The sequence below is a fragment of the Vigna angularis genome, chromosome 1 (assembly GCF_016808095.1).
Source record: "Vigna angularis cultivar LongXiaoDou No.4 chromosome 1, ASM1680809v1, whole genome shotgun sequence".
NCBI lineage: Eukaryota > Viridiplantae > Streptophyta > Magnoliopsida > Fabales > Fabaceae > Vigna > Vigna angularis.
In genome coordinates, this window is record NC_068970.1 from 50,654,188 (window position 1) to 50,673,229 (window position 19,042).

Genomic DNA, 19,042 nt, shown 5'->3' on the forward strand with positions numbered 1-19,042 from the left:
AGCCCTCGGTAATGGCCATTCGAGGGTATTTACCGAAGGGCAGAAGCCTTCGGTAATGACCTGCTGTGGGCATTTACCGAAGGGCAAAAGCCTTCAGTAAAATGCAGATCAGGTTTCAGAGAAATGATATTTCTTTGCAACCCACACCTGTATATCAAATTCCAATTACAAACAGACCTGCATATCAGTTTTCAAGCACATACAAACATGCATAATGTGCATCTCAAAGATGCAATCAATTATCAATATCCATTGAACATCAATTAATCCATAGAACATCCATTAATGTATAGATTATGTAATTATAGTTCAAATATAAAACAATGTAACAAAAGAATGTTCTAACATCCAAAGTCTGGAAGTAGATCGAACTAACACTGAAATGATATCAAGTCTAAAATGTTCTAATATCTAAATGTTTGTCTAACAAAGTAAGAAGAAAATGAAACTAATAATGTACATAACTATCATCAGAATGATCTTCATCATCCTGCTCCTCTACTGATGGCTGGATTGGTGTGGGTTGGACTGATGAGGGTTGGACTGATGAGGGTTGGACTGATGTGGGCTGCTGAGTGGCAGCAGGTGATGAGGACGGTCGTGATTGGGTGGGAGGGATATTTTGTACGTCCTGTGAGGTTTGAGGCAAGACAGTCATGACCAGGGCCTTAAAATTTGTAAACTCTGCTATGAGATCAGTGAGCTCCTGGTCACGTTGATGGAGTTCCTGCCTGAGTTGAAGAACCTCGTCAGGAGTACTGGTGGAAGAAGAAGGCTGGTGCTTCAGAGTACCTCCTCTGGATGTTGTATAGTTTGCAGCAAGCTGTCCCGCACCATACACTCGTCCTTTTTTCTTCCCACCAACGGTGTCGATCCAGCACTGCGTCCTACGGATGTCATCATCTGCATTACTGGCATCATCCGGTGTAGGAGCTGACTCATGTTCAGATCTAACCTGTGAAAGTCTCGTAGAAAAGTCTTCCTGTTGAAACATTAAAAGCAATGTCAGGGAACGATAGTATAACATAAATGAACAATTAGTAATAGTGTTATTTGCTTACATGAGTCTTCCGAGATCTTTCATCAACAAATTGATTAGTTCCCTTCCGAACATGAGTCTGTGCAAAGACCTCATCAACATGGACCGCCCGTCCTAGAGCCTGTGCCTGTAACATAATTAAGAATTACAAGCGTACATATGAAATACAATATACATAACTTATGTATGAAAGAAAAAGTTATGTAATGAGATTATACCATACGAATGGCATGCTCATGAATGGTGATCGACCCACCAGTATGCAGGGTGCCACCCCTTTCAGACGCTCTGTTCCGCTGGGCTTTCGCACACTTATTGCGGAACTCTACTGTATTCTAATGGGCCAGTAAAGAGTTCCAAATGTGCTCACCCAGCCAGTTAGGCCGCTGTCCGGCATTCCGGGCATCCCTAAACATCTCTAACAGCCGATGAGATGCTTTCATGTGGAAATTTCTGTGTATCTGAGTTTCATGTTCAGGTTTCCACTGCACCTTCATCTGTAACATTAAAGACAACAAACATTGATTACAAAACAAACTAAAATAAGACGGACATTAGTGTAATCGATTGCTCACCTGAAAGCGCTGCCAGAATGGCTTTCTGTCGTCATGAGGTATTGCTCCCCAAGTAGGCCATGGAGTTAAAAACTGTTGCTTTATTGAACGTGTGATGGCCTGGGAAGCAATCCTAGATGGAATAAACCTGCATAACAAAACTCATTTCAATTACAATATGGTTTAAACATCAAATGATATCAACAGATTATAAACTTACCCTTTACCATAGGGCTCAATCCATGGTCGATCATGGAGGGGCGGGTCAAGATCTTCAGCATCACCACTTGAATCTGGATCACCAAGTGGTGTGACAGTCTCAGAAGGAGGTACAGAAGATGAGGAAGGTATAGAAGTAGGGTCAGGGAGAGGAGTGGGGGTAATAACAATAAGGGGAGGAGTGGGGGTGGCAATAATAGGAGGAGGAAGTGGGTCTACTGTAGGGGTTGTAGAAGGGTGTGCTGCAGGAGGAGGAGAAGGGTCTACTGCAGTGGTAGTAGAAGGGTGTACTGCAGGAGGAGGAGTGGGGTCTACTGCAGGTGTAGGAGTCTGTATACTAGGGGTAGGAGGAGGCCCCACAGATGATTTACTACCGGGAGCAGGGGTAGGTAGTCTAGCAGGCACCCTAAGTACATACTTTGGTGCCTGTCGTTGCCTCTTTGTAGGCCTTGCTACCCCTTTTCCTTTATTAGGACGCTCTGAACCTTGTCCTGTCATTACTGCATTCAAATTTTTACAAACAAAGCGAAAAAATATAAATAAATAAAGAAGGATGAATTGTTTTCAAAGTCAATGTACAAGTAATTGCATACAACTTAAAGATGGTATTTTGGATAATGGTAATGAAATGATAGTCCAATTTGCTACAATAGATGTTCAACATTCAATCATCGTCATCATGATTATCATCTTCATCTTCATCTTCATCATCGTCTTCTTCTTCTTGTTCTTCTTCTTCATCGTCATCATCATCATCATCTTCTTCTTCTTGTTCTTCTTCATCTTCTTCTTCTCCTTCTTCTTCTTCTTCTTCTTCTTCTTCTTCCTCTTGTTCTTCATCACCTTGTACTATTGCTTCTAATTCATCTCCATCACCATCAGGGTCGACCAATGCGGTTATACGTTCAACTTCGATAATTTCTTGTGGTTGTGACATTTGGTCAAGTTGGTAGGCTACATCTTCCTCAACTTCATTTGAGTCTATGCGACCTCTAGGCTTCGTTTGTATTGCTACGGCCCAACCACGCTTGTCAATACTGCGAAATGGTGGATATGGCACATAATAAACCTGTCTCACATTAGATGGTAGAATGAAAGGATCAAAAGGCCCATATCTTAATCTCTGGTTCAGTTCGACAATATTAAAGCGTGGATCGACTCTAGTACCAGCTCTAGAAGGATCAAACCATTCACAATAGAAGAGTACCACTCTGTTTGGAGAAGTAGTGCTGTTGTACTCTAACTCATATATTTTATGAATGATGCCGTAGAAATCATCATAAGACCCCTCTGTTAGGCCCTTGACATACACACCACAATTTGATGTTTTCTTTCCTTTAGACCATTCATGTGTATGGAATTTGTAACCATTGATGAAGTAAGTGTGCCATTCTTTGACACATCTCATTGGCCAATTGGAGAGATGTCTTAACTCTTGAACCGTGGGAGTTAATGCCTGATTAAAAACCTACAAAGGTAGTAACAAAATTATAAAAGCAATAGTCAAATTAACCTTGCTCTAAACGTAGGAAAAACTACGGACCTGATTTCTAAACCAATGCGGAAACTCTGAGTGTATTCTAGCAGAAGTATTTCCTTCTGCGACTTGCTCAGCCACAACAAATGAGCTGGTACAAATGAAATTCATTAGTGTACAACAAATGAGCTGGTACAAATGAGCGGATACTCAAGGTACGACTTTACTTCACTGCAATTGATCAAGACATGGACATGAGCAGAGTTGAATTCAGCATCAGTTAACCAGTGAGTGAATTCTTTCCCTGCGTGACGACCTGATTGTCGGAAAACTGATAATGCACCTTCACGTGGTTCAACTTGCCATTGCATTTCATTTCTGACATGAGTGGGAGACAACATGAAGTTCTTGAAATAATGTGAACAAAAATAAGTTGTCTCTCTGTGCAAGTAAGCTGCACATATTAAGCCTTCCACTCTAGCTTTATTTTTAACTGACCGTTTGGATTCTCCCATAAACCTTTCAAAGGGATACATCCACCTGTACTGCACGGGTCCCCCAAGCCAAGCTTCATATGCAAGATGAATTGGAATGTGCTCCATTGAATCAAAGAATGCAGGAGGGAATATTCTTTCCAATTTGCAGAGAATAATCGGGATATTTTCATCCATCTTTTTAAGGGAATCTTCCTTTAGTGTCGTGCAACACAAATCTTTAAAGAAGGTACTGATTTCTATCAGTGGATGTAACACGTGCATTGGCAAACAACTGAACGCAAGAGGGATGAAAGTCTCCATGAATACATGACAATCATGACTCTTCAACCCTTGAATAGTACCGTTCTGAACATTGGCACATCTGGACAAGTTAGAAGCATATCCATCTGGCATTCTAAGCTCCTTGATCCATCCACACACTATTCTTGTCTCGTCTTTTGACATGGTGTAATTTGCTTTTGGTTTAAATAATCGGCCGTTACCTTGTGCCTTCAACTCTAAGTCTTTTCGTGCACAATACAAAGGTAAATCTTTTCTTGCTTTCTCATTATCTTTTGTCTTACCTTTAACATTCATAACTGTGTTGAAGACATTGTCAAAGAAATTTTTTTCTGTGTGCATCACATCGATGTTGTGTCTTAGCAAGTTGTCCTTCCAATAGGGAAGTTCCCAGAATATGCTTCTTTTAGTCCAATTATGCCATTCCCCAAACCCTTCTAGCCTATTCTGACCAGATTCAGTCACTTTTAGATAGTCTTTCACTCTTCTCCACACGTGTGATCCAGTCAACTTTGGCGGGGGCATATCCGTTTCAACTTGTCCTTTTCGAAATGCCTTTTTGTTTCTTCTAAAGGGGTGATCAATGGGCAAGAACCGTCGATGGCAGTCAAACCAACTACTTTTCCGGCCATGACTCAATTGGAATGACTTTGTATGTTCCATGCAATGTGGACAAGCTAATCGACCATGTGTGCTCCAACCAGATAACATGTCGTACGCTGGGAAGTCATTAATAGTCCACATCAAGGCTGCCCTCATAAGGAAATTTTGCCTCCTTGAAACGTCATATGTCCAAACACCATTCCATAACTTCTTCAAATCATCAATCAAAGGCTCCAAGTAAACATCAATAAATGATTTGGGATTAGATGGACCTGGTATTATACACGATAAAAACATGTAAGGCTTTGTCATGCACATCTCAGGTGGTAGATTGTATGGGGTAACTATCACGGGCCAACATGAATACAGTGATGCAGACGCCTGAATGTACGGGGTAAACCCATCAGAGCATAGACCAAGTCTGACGTTACGCGGTTCACTAGCAAAGGATGGATGTTTACGATTGAAGTGCTTCCAAGCTTCACCATCAGAAGGATGATGCAAAAGTCCCGGAGTTTTGTTACCATCATGCCATGTCATGTGTTCTGCTGTTTGCATTGAAGTAAACAATCTTTGTAATCTTGGAATTATAGGCAAGTAGAACATGGACTTTAATGGAATTGGTTTTTTTTGCCTCCGTCCAGCATGCATTGTCTGATATCGAGGTGAGCCACAAAACTTGCATTCCACCAACAATGCATCATTTTTGCCACTGTCATTGTCATAGAATAACATACATCCATTAACACAACAATCAATCTTCTTCACATCCAATCCCAACTTTGAAACACATTTTTTGGCTTGGTAATAATTCTTCGGCATCAAATTGTTTGGTGGTGTCAAATCTAACATCAGTTTTGTATAGAAGTCCACTGCTTGAATGGGAACTTTCCAATTAGATTTGCCAGCCATGAGTCTAATGCACACTGACAATTTTGACTCAGATGAACCTTCAAATACAGGTAGATTTGCCTCTGTCAGTAAATTGTAAAACCTCTGCGTCGTTTCATTTGGAGGCTCTTCATCATGACTATCGTCTGCTTCTGCAGCATGGTGACGAAGAGCATGGTCGACCATCTCTTGCATGTAGGCAAATTGATCTATCTCACATGTATGTACAACAGTATTCGAACCTGATGCAAGCCGTTTTTCAGCTGCAGTGGAGGTCGAAGGAATTTCTTCACCATGAAATGTCCAGACCGTGTAATTAGGCATGAACCCTTTTTGGTAAAGATGAACTTTGACGACTTCATCTTTCAAAATCCTTGTACATTCGCACTTGATGCATGGACATCGAATCCCTCCATCAAGGACATAATATTGATATCGTCGGGCCGTCTCCACGAACTCTTCAACTCCGATGACAAAAGATTCCTTCAAACCTCTCCTTCCACTATAACAACGGTCGTACATCCATCCATGATGGTTGGGAAAATGGGCCATGTTCTGTGACAAGCCAAACAAATAAAAACTTAGCCAAAACAGCAACACTCTATGTGGATAAGTAATAAACCTATTACTACTGAAGTCGAACATGGAAGGCAATTTGAACACTATTGTCATTGACATTCAATAAGGGCATGCAAAGACAAGTCCTCGGTATTGAAATGCCTTAAACATCCTAAGGGGTTGTGTATTAAAGTTGGAGGAGACAACTTATTACTACTGAAGTTCTCTTCTCTAGAGTACTTCCACATATTTTGTACGTTCTAAGTGTTTATAGTATTTTTACCCTTCTCATTTCATTGAGAATGTGTGTAGTACCATAGGATTTTAAATGACTACTTAACTTAATCAAGTTGTAGCCTAATAAATGAAAGACAATATACATGAACATACAATATAAAGATCAACATAATTTAGGCAATCAAATATGTATAGAAGCATGGATATATAATACATATTAACATAATTTAGGCAATGAAATAGCTATACAAGTATGTACTGACAATCACATTAGTTAAAATACCCAAAGTATTTAGGTTTTAAATACTAAAACTTTGAGTTTGAGGTAATTCTTTGCTTTTGACATGTTTCCTACCTTCATTCCACTACTAGTGTAGACATGGTAGGATGTTCACATTACTTCAAATAAGTGTACATTAGGTCTAGTTGCAAATTCTTACCTTTTAAGCACACTTTTATACCTTCCAACTACTCAAAATTTGAGTTGTACCTAATTCTTTGCTTTTGAATAGTTTCCTAGGTTTATTTCACTACTTTAGACATGTTAGGATGTTCACATTACTTAAATTTAGTCTACATTAGTTCTATTTGCAAAATCACTTCCAAAACCGTTAATTTTGCTTAAATTTGGAAGTGAATTAGTGATTTTCGAGTGTACTGTGATTCCTTGTTCTTTCAATGTTTAAACACCTTTAAATTGATGATATAAAGTTGCTTGAATCATCACTTAAGCTTTACAAACACTGCCAATCATTTTTGGGTTTGAAAGCACACTTTTAAAGTCATTTTGTTGGTGCAGTTTTCATTTTTAGTGCTGTTTGATTTTGTATACTTTGTATTTTCGAATTGTGCCCTCATTTCTATCTTTATTTTATGTTTTAAAACTTGTGTATATACTTGTTTTACTGTTTTGGTTACTACTGTAATACAGTTTGCATTATGACCACTTATAGTGTATTCTACTAACTAGTTTTAGGTTCTAGGGTGTCATATTTTTAGTTCTAAGTTGTTTTTGTAGTGTGACTTTCTCATTAGCATTGATTTACCATCCTAAACTTGTTGTTGTGAAGCTTAATATATATTTATGTGTGTGTGTGTATCCTGTATGAAGAATTTGGTGCTGTTTAGTAATTTTGTGATAGTTTTTTACAATATGGAAAGAAAGATTTGCTTCTAGGTTTTTCTCTGTTTTTCCTGGTGTCTTCAACAATCAGACAGTGATGTGATATCTATGCCTGTTGTTTTCAGACACATGATACATGGAAAGTTAACCCTTAAGTCAGTTGGTTTCAGAATTGTGATTCAAACTAGAACTACGAAATATTTTTTCACTACAAGAAAAGCCTGAATTACCGAGGGTGTATTTCCGAAGGCTTTGCGGCCGTCGGTAAATGTGATTTACCGAGGGTCAAAAAGTGAATCACCGACGGCCTTAATGAAATAACGTTACCGAAGGTCAAGAAGACCTTAGCGAGGGCTTTGTGGCCTTCGGTAAGAGCGTCCACCAATTAAACTCAGTAATTGGAGTTATTCGTGCAGCTCGTCCCCAATTTCATCAAACAGAACCCTCCCTCCCCTCTGTTGAGAACTACTGAAAATTTGGTTGTACTCCCTTTGCCTTCCTTTTGGCTTGCTATCGTTCATTCTCTTCCTATCCCTCTACCTATCTCTTCTGTTCGGTGGCATTGTGTGCCTAGGGTTCGTCGTGCCGTTGTGGGTGTTGCGGGTGGGGTGGTGGTTCTTGGTTGTGCGTGTAAGGGTTGTGCGACGGGTAGGGTGGTGATTCGTGGTCATTAGCGTGAGGAGGTCCTTGCAGTGAAGCCCAAGGTTGGCTGTTCGGTTGAGAGCTCCCGGTGTTGCTTGGCTTCCATTGAATTGGGTGTTCTGGAGTGCGAGGTAAGTTCTCTTTTTTAGAACGGTACATGAATAAATTGATTGCCTTGTTCTTCCCTACTTCTGTGCAATGTGTCCATGTAATTGGGTGTTTCCCTATTCTTACCAATATGCGTAAGTTGTTTGCACTGTGGATATTTCTGCTTTAGTACCTTATATGTATCATGTGATAATTTCAATTGTTTGGCTTATACTTGTTTCTTTTGTGGTTGTCATTAACTAGTGGCTGCACTATCAAGTGAACATTAAAACAGGTTTAGTGATTACAACTTCCATCTTCAATTGTGCAGCCTCATTGTTCCTATCTTGTGTTTCCCTCCTCACTATTAAGTGCACTATTATTTGGCATAGAAATAGTAGATTCCAAAATTAGACCGTATAACAGCTAATAATGTGGCAAATTAAACAACTACACACCTCATTCTAAGTTATAATGATTCAAACAACTAGCTATCAATGTAAATGACTGTAGAAAGTGTAAATACACTAAACTAAGCTTGAAAACAACAAGTATAGGTTTCTGTGTTTAAAGTACTGCCCCTGTACCCATTCTAACATATTTTAAATGACTTTAAATTGATAATGAATGACCTAACAAGTATAGGTTTCTGTGTTTGGGCAAGTTGAGGTTGTTGATTGCTTATGAGTTGCTTATGACAACCTAGAACCTAATTGTCCCTCCTAGAATACATTAAAAGTCCTAAGAATGCAAAGTGTATTAAAGTACTAATTAAAACAGTAAACTAACTATGTAGACAAGTTTAAAACATAAAACAAAGTTAGAATTGAGGTGACAATTCAAAAATACAAATACAATCAAAATTTGACCATTGGGCACCTAAAATACAGTAGAATAGGGTAAATGTGTTAAGCATGAAGATGTTAAATCTGTAAAAGATACCTAAAACTACCTACACAAGTTGTAATGGACTAAAAATGACAAAGATAAGAGTGTAGAAGTGATTCCTAAGACAATTTGTAAAAATCACTACTTAAACCTCAAAAAAGGTGTACTGCAATTGCAAACTGCACTAAACTAGGAAAAGAAACTAGAAAGAAACTATCCTAACAAGTTTATAATGGTAAAACCTAGCTAATTAAGAACTCACTACAAAAAGTACATAAAACTCAAATTATTACAACCTAGAATCTAAAAGTAGTACCTAGAATACACTAAAAGTGATAACAATGCAAAATGTATTAAAGTACTACTCAAAACAGTAAACTAACTATCTACACAACTTTGAAAAGATAAAAGAAAGATAAAAATGAAGTCTCAATTAAAAAATAACAACAAAAGCAAAATTGGACTACTTAAAACCTAAAAAAGTGTACTAAATAGGTGAGAAATTGGGAATTAATCTAAAGTAACCTAAGCGTGTCTATTATACACATCCTAACAACTGTAAAGTAGTGAAATAATGCTAGGAAAGTGGTTAAAAGCAAAGAATTCCCTAAACCTCAAATTTAGTGTTGTGGTTGATCAACATTTTCAAAAATTGAGTTATTACAGGTCCTTTTTCGTTCTGCTATGATTCTGTGATGTTTGGAAGTTTAAACAAGTCCAAATTGATGTATTAAAGCTGTTAGAAGCATTGATATGAAGTTAGAATGACCTGTATGCAATTTAGTATGTCAAACCATCATATTTGAGCCATTTTTGGAACTTGCAAGTGAATCTGAGTTGCAGTTCTGTTTTATGCCTAATTAGAATTCAAACAAGTGTATTTTGATGATTTAAAACTGTTAAAATGATTAGCAAAGTGTCAGAATGGCTTAGGCACAAAATCACTTCCAAAACCATCAATTTTGAGTCAATTTTAGGAAGTAGAAAGGTGATTTTAAGTAGCAGTTTGGTTTTGAGTTAAATTTGAGTTTTAACAAGTTTAAATTCACCAAACAAAGTTGTTGAAGTGGTGAAAAACAAAGAATAACCTAAAACTCAAAGTTTGAGTATTTAGATTATAAAAAGTGTACTTATAAGGTGAGAAATTGTCAATTCACCTAATATAGACTCATTTTAAGTAATGTCAACATCCTAACAAGTCTAAAGTAGTGAAATGAACCTAGGAAATTAGTCTAAAGCAAAGAATTAGGTAAAACTCAAAGTTTAAGTTGTTTGGACCTAAAAAAGTGGTTCCAAGTTAGTGAAATGCTACTGAAAATCAAGCCAAATTGCTACTTTTAGAGCTACTTCTTTGTCCAATTCAGCAACCCTTCCATTACCTAGTATGCTACCCCCTTGGAGCAAGAATTTTGGACCTTGGAAGCCTCACCAAAACGTCACAACACCATACCACACATTAAACCAGTCACATCAAAAATCTGCACTGCACCAGATTTTAAGTGGTGGCCCTTGTGTTGTCCAACTTGCAAAATTCTTCACTTTGAAAGTAATGAGTTGCAGCTGGAGCTTTGCCAACCATGAGTGGTGGCTGGACTTTCCTTCCCTATTCCTCTTCTTTCACACGTCCAACTCCATTCAGCCCTGAACTCATCTCCTTTTCTCTCTTAGCTCTTCCACTCCATATAAGCCTTTCTTTTGAACGTGAGCTGCTGCCATGCTTCTCAAAGAAACCGTGAGCTTCCTTCTTCTTCCCAACTGGATGTGATGGTAGCTACAGCTGCTGGACATGTTTCCCCTCCTTCAAAGGCCGTGAGTGAAGCTTCTCTACGTGGCTAGACTGCTGCAAACTAGACCATGTAGGTAGCTGCAGCTGCTGGTGGAATTATCTTCACTTCATTCACGCTGCAAGTGGCTTCTCTTCACCTAAAACTCAAAGTTTGAGTATTTAGTACCTAAAAAGTGTACTTATAAGGTGACAAATTGTCATTTCACCTAATGTAGACTCATTCTAAGGTATGTGAACATCCTAACATGTCTAAACTAGTGGAATGAAGCTAGGAAACTTGTCAAAAGCAAAGAATTACCTAGCCAGCAAAGGTCAAAGTTGACAACATGTTATCTCACCCAAGTTGCTCATATTGTTTCTTTCCTCCATCATGGGGTGCCAAAACATCACTTTCCTCCACTAAAACACCAGGACCAGCCTAAGACAAGATCAAAAGTGCTTAAAACTCACTTCTTTTAACAATGGTGACCCCTGTTCACCTGACTGAGTACCTGTGTTGGACTTTCTGTACAAAATCCAATTTTCTCTCGGGTAATCGTTTACAGTGTCCTTGTAATCGATTACAGTGTCAAAGAAGGTGTAAATTTGATTTCTAAGGCATAATTTGAAAGGTCTTTGAGTATAGATTCCAACAAAACAAGAATCAACTCATTTGAAGTTCGGTGGAGAAAGTTATGAGCAAAAGAACAAGCAAAGGTCAGAGTTGGCAAAAATATATGAAACGCTAACTTGAAACAATAAACTGTACCAACTCAAATGTCCAAAAATTACAAAATAGTAGTCATTGGAAAGATGTTTGAGTCTAGTTTCTAATAAAAAAAGAATCACATCATTTGGAGGTCGGTGGGAAAAGTTATCAGTAAAATACCCAGCAAAGGTCAAAGTTGACAGCATGTTAACTCACTCAAGTTGCTCATCTCATAAACATTGTTTCTTTCCTCCATCATGGGGTGCCAAAACATCACTTTCCTCCATCATTGGGACATAATCACATCACTAACCTCCCTCTCCCACCACTGAAACACAAGGAACAGCCTAAGACAAGTGCAAAAGTGCCTAAAAGTCACTTTTTTTTTCAATGGTGACCCCTGTTCACCTGACTGAGTACCTGTGTTGGACTTTCTGTACAAATTCCAATTTTCTCTCGGGTAATCGTTTACAGGGTTGGTGTAAACGATTACCAGACCCTTGACTGAGTACCCTCCATTATACTTTTTTTTTCAGCTATTCGGTAATTACCGAAGGCTTTTGGCCCTCGGTAATTACCGAAGGCTTTTGGCCCTCGGTAATTACCGAAGGCTTTTGGCCCTCGGTAATTACCGCTTTTGGCCCTCGGTAATTACCGAAGGGCAGAAGCCCTCGGTAATGGTTAGCGACAAGGGATTTACCGAAGGATTTTTGGCCGTCGATAGGCCTTCGGTAAACATCCATTATCGACGGCTTTTGGCAATTTCCGAGGGCTTATGGCCTTCGGTAATGCCCTACTTTTTTGTAGTGTTTGTTTTTCTATTTATTTATTTTTTAATCATTTTCTCATGTTTGAAAATTATTCAATGTTTTCAGGGCAATGTGCTTGATTGACTTTGGGTTGCCTGTGGAGCAAGATGAAGGTGATATGCTTAACACACAAGATTCAAGGTCTGGGAATTTACAATATTTTAGTGTTAAGAAGGGGACTAAGAGGAAGTTTGAAGTTTTACCAATAGATAAACCTGTTAGGAGGAACTTTCAAGTTCTACCATTAGAGAATCCTGTTTTATTTTTAGCTCATACATCAAAAAATTCGTTGTTTATAGTAGACAAACCCTGGTTGCAAGTGGTCAAGAGTTTAGAAGCCCCACCAGTCCACAGACATATATATGGGACATGAGCTATAAGCAGCTTAGAGAATTGTTCTCAGCTTTGAGGGGATATGATGGGGATAAAAGTCCCTTGTTTTTCTTTTTTGTCTCATCATGGTTGGGAGGATCTAGAATCATGTATTGTGTTATCATAATCAATTTTGTTCCATTAGTAATAGCTTCAATTTACATTTTGATTTGGATACATTGTCCATTTTGGGTGTGAAGCTAAGTTACCTTGCCACATTTACCCACCCAAAGTGGTTGTGAGCTAGGCTGGCACTGCCTCAAATATCACAAGGGGTATGTTAAAGTGAACCTTAGGTGATAGATTTTCCAACCACTGACAGTGGTTGAAATCATATTTTGAACTCAGTTTTGGTGGTGTGATGGAGTGATTTTACCACATTTTTTGGCCATAACAAAGTCATATTTCGAATGCTAGAAGTTTCTATGTTGTGTGACAGTTTCAACAAGTCTAAAATGTTGTTTAAAAGTTGCTAGCAGAGTTCAATTACTGATATAATGGGCTGAGTGCATAATAGTATACTAAACCATCAATTTGGAGTCAAAATTGGGAAGTGACAAGGTGTTCTTGAGTAACAGTATGGATTTGACCGAATTCATAGTTATAACAACTTTAAAATCACTAAATCAAGTTGTTGGAGTGATTAGTTTTGACCTACAACCACTGCTATGACATTTCCTGTCTTGAACCACCAAATTTTGACTCATTTTTTTGGAAAAAATGAACCACACAGCACTTGTGTAGATAGTGGTAGCATCTTCAGGGGTGGAAACTTCAATACCTCTTGATCTAAGTGGCTGTACAGCAACGAAAATTAGCTTACTGAAACATCATTCTGTAGTGAGAAAAACAGTGAAAATTTGGCAACTCCACTAGCCAAATTTTGAGACACAAGCAAAATAGTTGAGGGATTGTAAGATGTGTCTATCCTCTAAAAGAAACTTGGTACAGAACCCTAACAAAGTCTAGAACTGAGATTTGAATAACCTTGGTCGAGAGGAACAACCAATCACTACATGACACATCTAAATTGTAGTTTTCAAATAATGTTATAAAAAGAGAGAGATTTTGTTTTCTTGTATACATATGGGATGAACAAGTGGTTGAAATATGTGAGACCCTAGGTGCATGTTGGAGGGACATGGTCCTGGGCTATCATTTTTGGGTGGAAGTTAAATGAGAAAGGAAGGAGCAAGGTGTGGGGGGGGGGGGGGGGGGGGGGCATGGTCCTGCCAAGAGCAGAATGAAGAAAGAAATAAAAGGCAAATATGAGAAGAAGTGTACAATACACATTCTTATTGTTGTTGGCAACCTTAAAGCATGTACTTTATCTCCTTTTTCATTAGGTTTGTTATCAGTTGTTATAGTTTTTGAAATTACAGAACAAATAAGTGTCTTCAACGAATAGGCTTTTACACAGATCCATCAACAATAAACTAAAATAAAGCATCTACATAAGTTTCCATGGTCAATTTGCAGAATTTAATTCTCATGGAGGCTATAATAAGCAAAACAAACATTCATACATGCTCAAATTGCTCAAAGTGTGAAATTTATAAAACAAATTAAATACTCACCTCTTTAGTAGACTTTTCTAGGAGGGATATAGGTTTGATAACTTTGTATCTGTAAGGAAATAAAATTGCAACATGTTCAGCCATGGTCTAAATGCCAAACAGAAGAAATGTCAAAATTACACAACAACAACTCTAGATCAAAACTAACTACTTTACCAACTTTGTTTGATGAATTGAAACATGTTAAAACTCAAATTTAACTCAAAACCAAACTTGTACTGAAAATGACCTTTCTACTTCCCAAAATTTACTCATAATTGGTGGTTTTGGAAGTGATTTTGTGCCTAAGCTATTCTTACACTTTGGTAATCATTTCAACAATTTTAATTCATCAAAATACACGCGTTTGAACTCTAATTACGCAGAAAATAGATCAAGAACTCAGATTCAATTTCCAAGTTCCAAAAATGCCTTAAATATGATGGTTTGACATATTCAATTGCATACAAGTGATTCTAACTTTATATGAATGGTTCTAACAGCTTTAATACATCAATTTGGACTTGTTTAAACTTCCAAACACCACAGAATCACAACAGAACAAAAATTGATAAGTAATCACCCTTTTAGTACACTTTTTTAGGTTCTAGCTACTCAAACTTTGAGTTTTAGGTAGTTGTTTGCTTTTTAGTAGTTTCCTAGCTTCATTTGACTATTTTAGACTTGTTAGGATAGTAACATTAGTTACTGTTATTCTACTTTAGGTCAATTGCCACTTTCTCAGCCTTTTACTTGACTTTTTAAGTTTTCAAGTACCCAAACTTTGAGATTTAGCTACTTCATATAATTTGACATGTTTCTTAACTTCATTTAACAAGTTTAAACTTGTTAGGATTAGTACAACACACAGTCTTATGCTAATTTAGGATTATGCCCAAATTTCTCACCTATATACTACACTTTTGTAGGTTTTAAGTAGTCCAATTATGAGTTTCAGGTACACTGCCAATTTCACTTCTTTCTTACCTTCATTTAACTAGTTTAAACTTGTTACAATATGAAGATTACACATTCTAAGGTTACTTTAGGTGAATTTCGAATTTATCACCTATTTAGTACACTTTTTTATGTTTTAAATGCCAAATTTAGAGATGTGAGTAGTGATTTTTAGAAGTTGTCTTAGGAATCAAAACTTCACTCAATTCTTTGTCATTTCTAGTCCATTAGAACTGGTGTAGATAGTTATAGGTTTGTAAAACAGAATGCACATTTGCATCCTTATCTATTTCACCCTATTCTACTGTAACTTTAGGTGCTCAATATATACTCAAATTTGATTGTCATCTTATTTTCAATTTGTGACTTCATTTTTATCTATTTTTTATGTTTTACAAGTTTTCTAGATAGTTATTTGACAATAAAACAGACCCAAAGAAATAATGAATGATCAAACTATATATGACTATGACAAGGCCTTTCCAGTCAGAATACACAGCCTATGTTTGGTACATTGTACTTTTAAATTACAACAGATTAATTAAGATTTATAGTACTGCTCAATTACATTAAACACAAGACAAATACCCTTTTGTAATTATCAATGAAAACAAAAAAGATTAAGGGAAAAGAACAGATTTTGTTGAACTAAAACAAAGTTTCAATATCCCTGCTTGGTTCAGATGTTGTGATTTGATGCAATCACCTAAATGTGGAAGAAAGAGTTTCTGTTTTAGGAAGTTATATCCACCAACAAACTGTTTCTGATAGCATCCAACTGAAAACCAACTTTTCTAAATGTTCTAAGGTTGTCCCTTTTTATCTTGACCCAAGAATGGTGCACCCACCCACCTGAATTTTCCTACTTCCTACATCTCTAATTCTATTTTAACTTAGAAATATCATATGGGTGTCTCTTTCATCCTTATTTTCATTGATGTACATTTTAATTAACTAAGAGTAAAAATAAGCTTCTGAGTGAAAGGAAGTTTGAATGCACTATATTGAGTGCAACTTACTTATTATAAGGTTATGGGTATTAGGTATAGGACAGAGATATCAGTGTCCATGTAGATCAGACTTACCTTCTATAGGTCTATACATTGACCTTGACAGGAATATAACACCTTTATAATTTAAATCAATATATATATATATATATATATATATATATATATATATGCCTCCAATTTTGGCCTTAAATTACGTGTATGATAATGTTTGTTACTGAAAATTTAGGACTGTTCCAACCCTTTACCTTTAATATTAAACAAAGAAAAAAATTGACAATAATAACATTAATGATATGGCCAATTTATACACCAAAGAGTGACATCTAACAACCCAAATATGACAAAAGGAACTGTTCCATTAAAATAAGGAACTCTCACTGTTGTGTAAGATTTGAAGTTAACAGTAAGTAGTGAAATTTATCACTGCCATATATTAAAATAATAAACTCCCAATGTTGTTCCAGGAATTTCTTCTCCAAACATTATTTTACACATCTTAGGAACTTTAAATTGAATTATATACCATGTTGGACAGCACAAAAATGGCGCTATTGTTTCTTATGCAAAATTGAGCTCATTTGCATGTGTTACCTAAACAAGGAACACATCCTAAAATATTTGACAGTCTTAGTCCACCGATTCAATTACTAGATTACTTAGGACCTCTTTTCATTCAATTCCAAGGTGGAGTTATCAAACTAACAAAAAAAGTAAAAATAACCCTTTATAATTAAACGTTTTCTATTAAATTATTAGTTTGATACAAAATATAATAAACAATATATTAAACAATATTATATAAAATAAAAGATAAAGCCTTTCTGTCAACTACTTATGATAATACTTATAAAGAATGATGTTGAACTGGGACTTTACTCTTAATTGGACAGCACCTAACCCTACAATAAATGCATACACTTTCTGCATTTTTTTTTCTTTTATCTATATTGCATTATTAATCATTTTATTTAACATTTTTCTCTCTTCATTTTGCTGTGCCCCTCCTTTTTTCATACCTTTATTACATTTTTCCATAATAACACAATCAACATCCACGTTGTTTAAACCTGTTAAACTCAACCATCAAGATTCAACTTACTCCTTCTCAATTGTATGCAACACCTACAACTTTCAACACGTGTTGTTCATTGCTCCAGCCAAGTAAAAGGAACAAATAAATAAGCATATATGTAATATCTCCCATTCACAATAGTTTGAAATCAGATTTCAGCTCTCACCTTCTACACACCTACACTACCTCACACCAATGTCAGGTAACATGCACCAAACATTATTAGTGTCATCAAGTGGCAAGCGACATAATGTCAACAAACCACTACTGTTAGCAGTAGGCTTTTGTCATAGACACTGATTTGGTCGAAAATTTTCATCCGACAACATTGAACTGATCAAAGTTTGAAGCCTTTTAGTAAAGCTCTCAATGCCTACTCATATTCAAATGTGATTAAAATAAGACAAAAGAACAGTAACCCTGTAGCCACGGCAGACCTATTACACAAAACCAGTAGTAATTCCAATGTAAGATACATTCACATCATATTTGAAGAAAGTTGATAATGGCTATTTGTTATCAGCTTTCATAATCAAGTGATATTAGCTTGCTTTAGTTTTAAAATGGTTATTTCTAAAAAATGCATTACCAATCAAAATGACAACTTTGAACAATATTTTCAATAACAAATCATATTGCACAAACTAATTCAGAGCATGCATTGAACAAAGTCAGAATGAACTCTTCGTAGCAGCTATAGTTCATCAATCAAAATGACAACTTACCTCGACGGTAGCCCCTTCAATAGCCTCTACAGCGGTAGTGGAAGACCTTGTCACACAGCGACACTCCCCTGCTTACGCTGCCTCGTCTACGCCCCCTCGTCAAATATCCTCCCTCGACAATGGTAGCCTTCAACTCAACCACCCACCACCTTCCTCAGTTCAGAACACTGGAAAACGCGAAAAATTAAAAGAGCTTCCTCCAGCATAATCGAAAATAGTAACAGTAAAAGAATATGAGATGGGAGAATGGGAGACCTCACCTATAATGGAGGAGTGAGGAAGAAGCGTAACGCCAACGACAACACCTCCTAACACGAGCTGGACAGGCAACGACAATGGTGGTTTCAGATTGTGAACGATTGAGGGAGATACAGATTAGGGCAACGGAGAGCGGACAGTGGAAGGTAGGGACGGGAGCCAAATTTTGGGGGAAGCTTTCTCGGAGTGTATTTGGGAAAATGGAAGAGGGAAATCCCAAATTTAGATTTCATTAAGTGAATGCATATACCGACGGCCAGAAGCCTTCGGTAAATCCTCTGTCCAATACCGAAGGGCAAAAGCCTTCGGTAATGACCAACTTTAATGACCGTCGGGAAATCCTTCGGTATTATCATTTTTACCGAGAGGCAAGAGGCCTTCGGTAATAATCCTTCGGTAATCAATGAATTTCTAGTAGTGAAGGGGGGCTTGAATAGTGTTAATGGAAAACATTTTCACAACCATGTAGCACGTTATCGAGCTCTACAAATATTCTTTTGAAAACTTAGATGCTCGACTGTTGACAAGTTTGTCATGCTATTCAGAATATATCTAATGTAGTGTTTTGTAAGAACATTCTTAAAGCAAAATAATCGTTTTACTTCGAAGTCCTTGTATTTGAAATATAAAGGATTGAATTTGGAGTTCTATCCAACGGTTAACAAAGCAAAGATTGAATTTTTACTAAAAGTAACTCGAAATCGAAAATTGT

General features: G+C 37.0%; 1 protein-coding gene and 1 long non-coding RNA gene across 2 annotated transcripts; both read right to left on the reverse strand.

Moving 5' to 3' along the window:
* Window positions 1-370: 370 nt before the first annotated feature.
* Window positions 371-2,310, reverse strand: LOC128195221 (vegetative cell wall protein gp1-like). The gene is made up of 5 exons (XM_052872369.1): window positions 1,814-2,310; window positions 1,615-1,741; window positions 1,258-1,536; window positions 1,062-1,166; window positions 371-982 (listed from the first exon to the last, which is right to left on the reverse strand). The coding sequence occupies exons 1-3, from the start codon at window positions 2,308-2,310 to the stop codon at window positions 1,375-1,377; spliced, it is 786 nt and encodes a 261-aa protein (XP_052728329.1). The 3' UTR covers window positions 371-982; window positions 1,062-1,166; window positions 1,258-1,374.
* A 12,005-nt stretch (window positions 2,311-14,315) lies between these two features.
* Window positions 14,316-18,482, reverse strand: LOC128195471 (uncharacterized). The gene is made up of 3 exons (XR_008247052.1): window positions 18,333-18,482; window positions 18,073-18,239; window positions 14,316-14,375 (listed from the first exon to the last, which is right to left on the reverse strand). It is a non-coding gene; the product is annotated as an uncharacterized LOC128195471 (long non-coding RNA).
* Window positions 18,483-19,042: the final 560 nt, after the last annotated feature.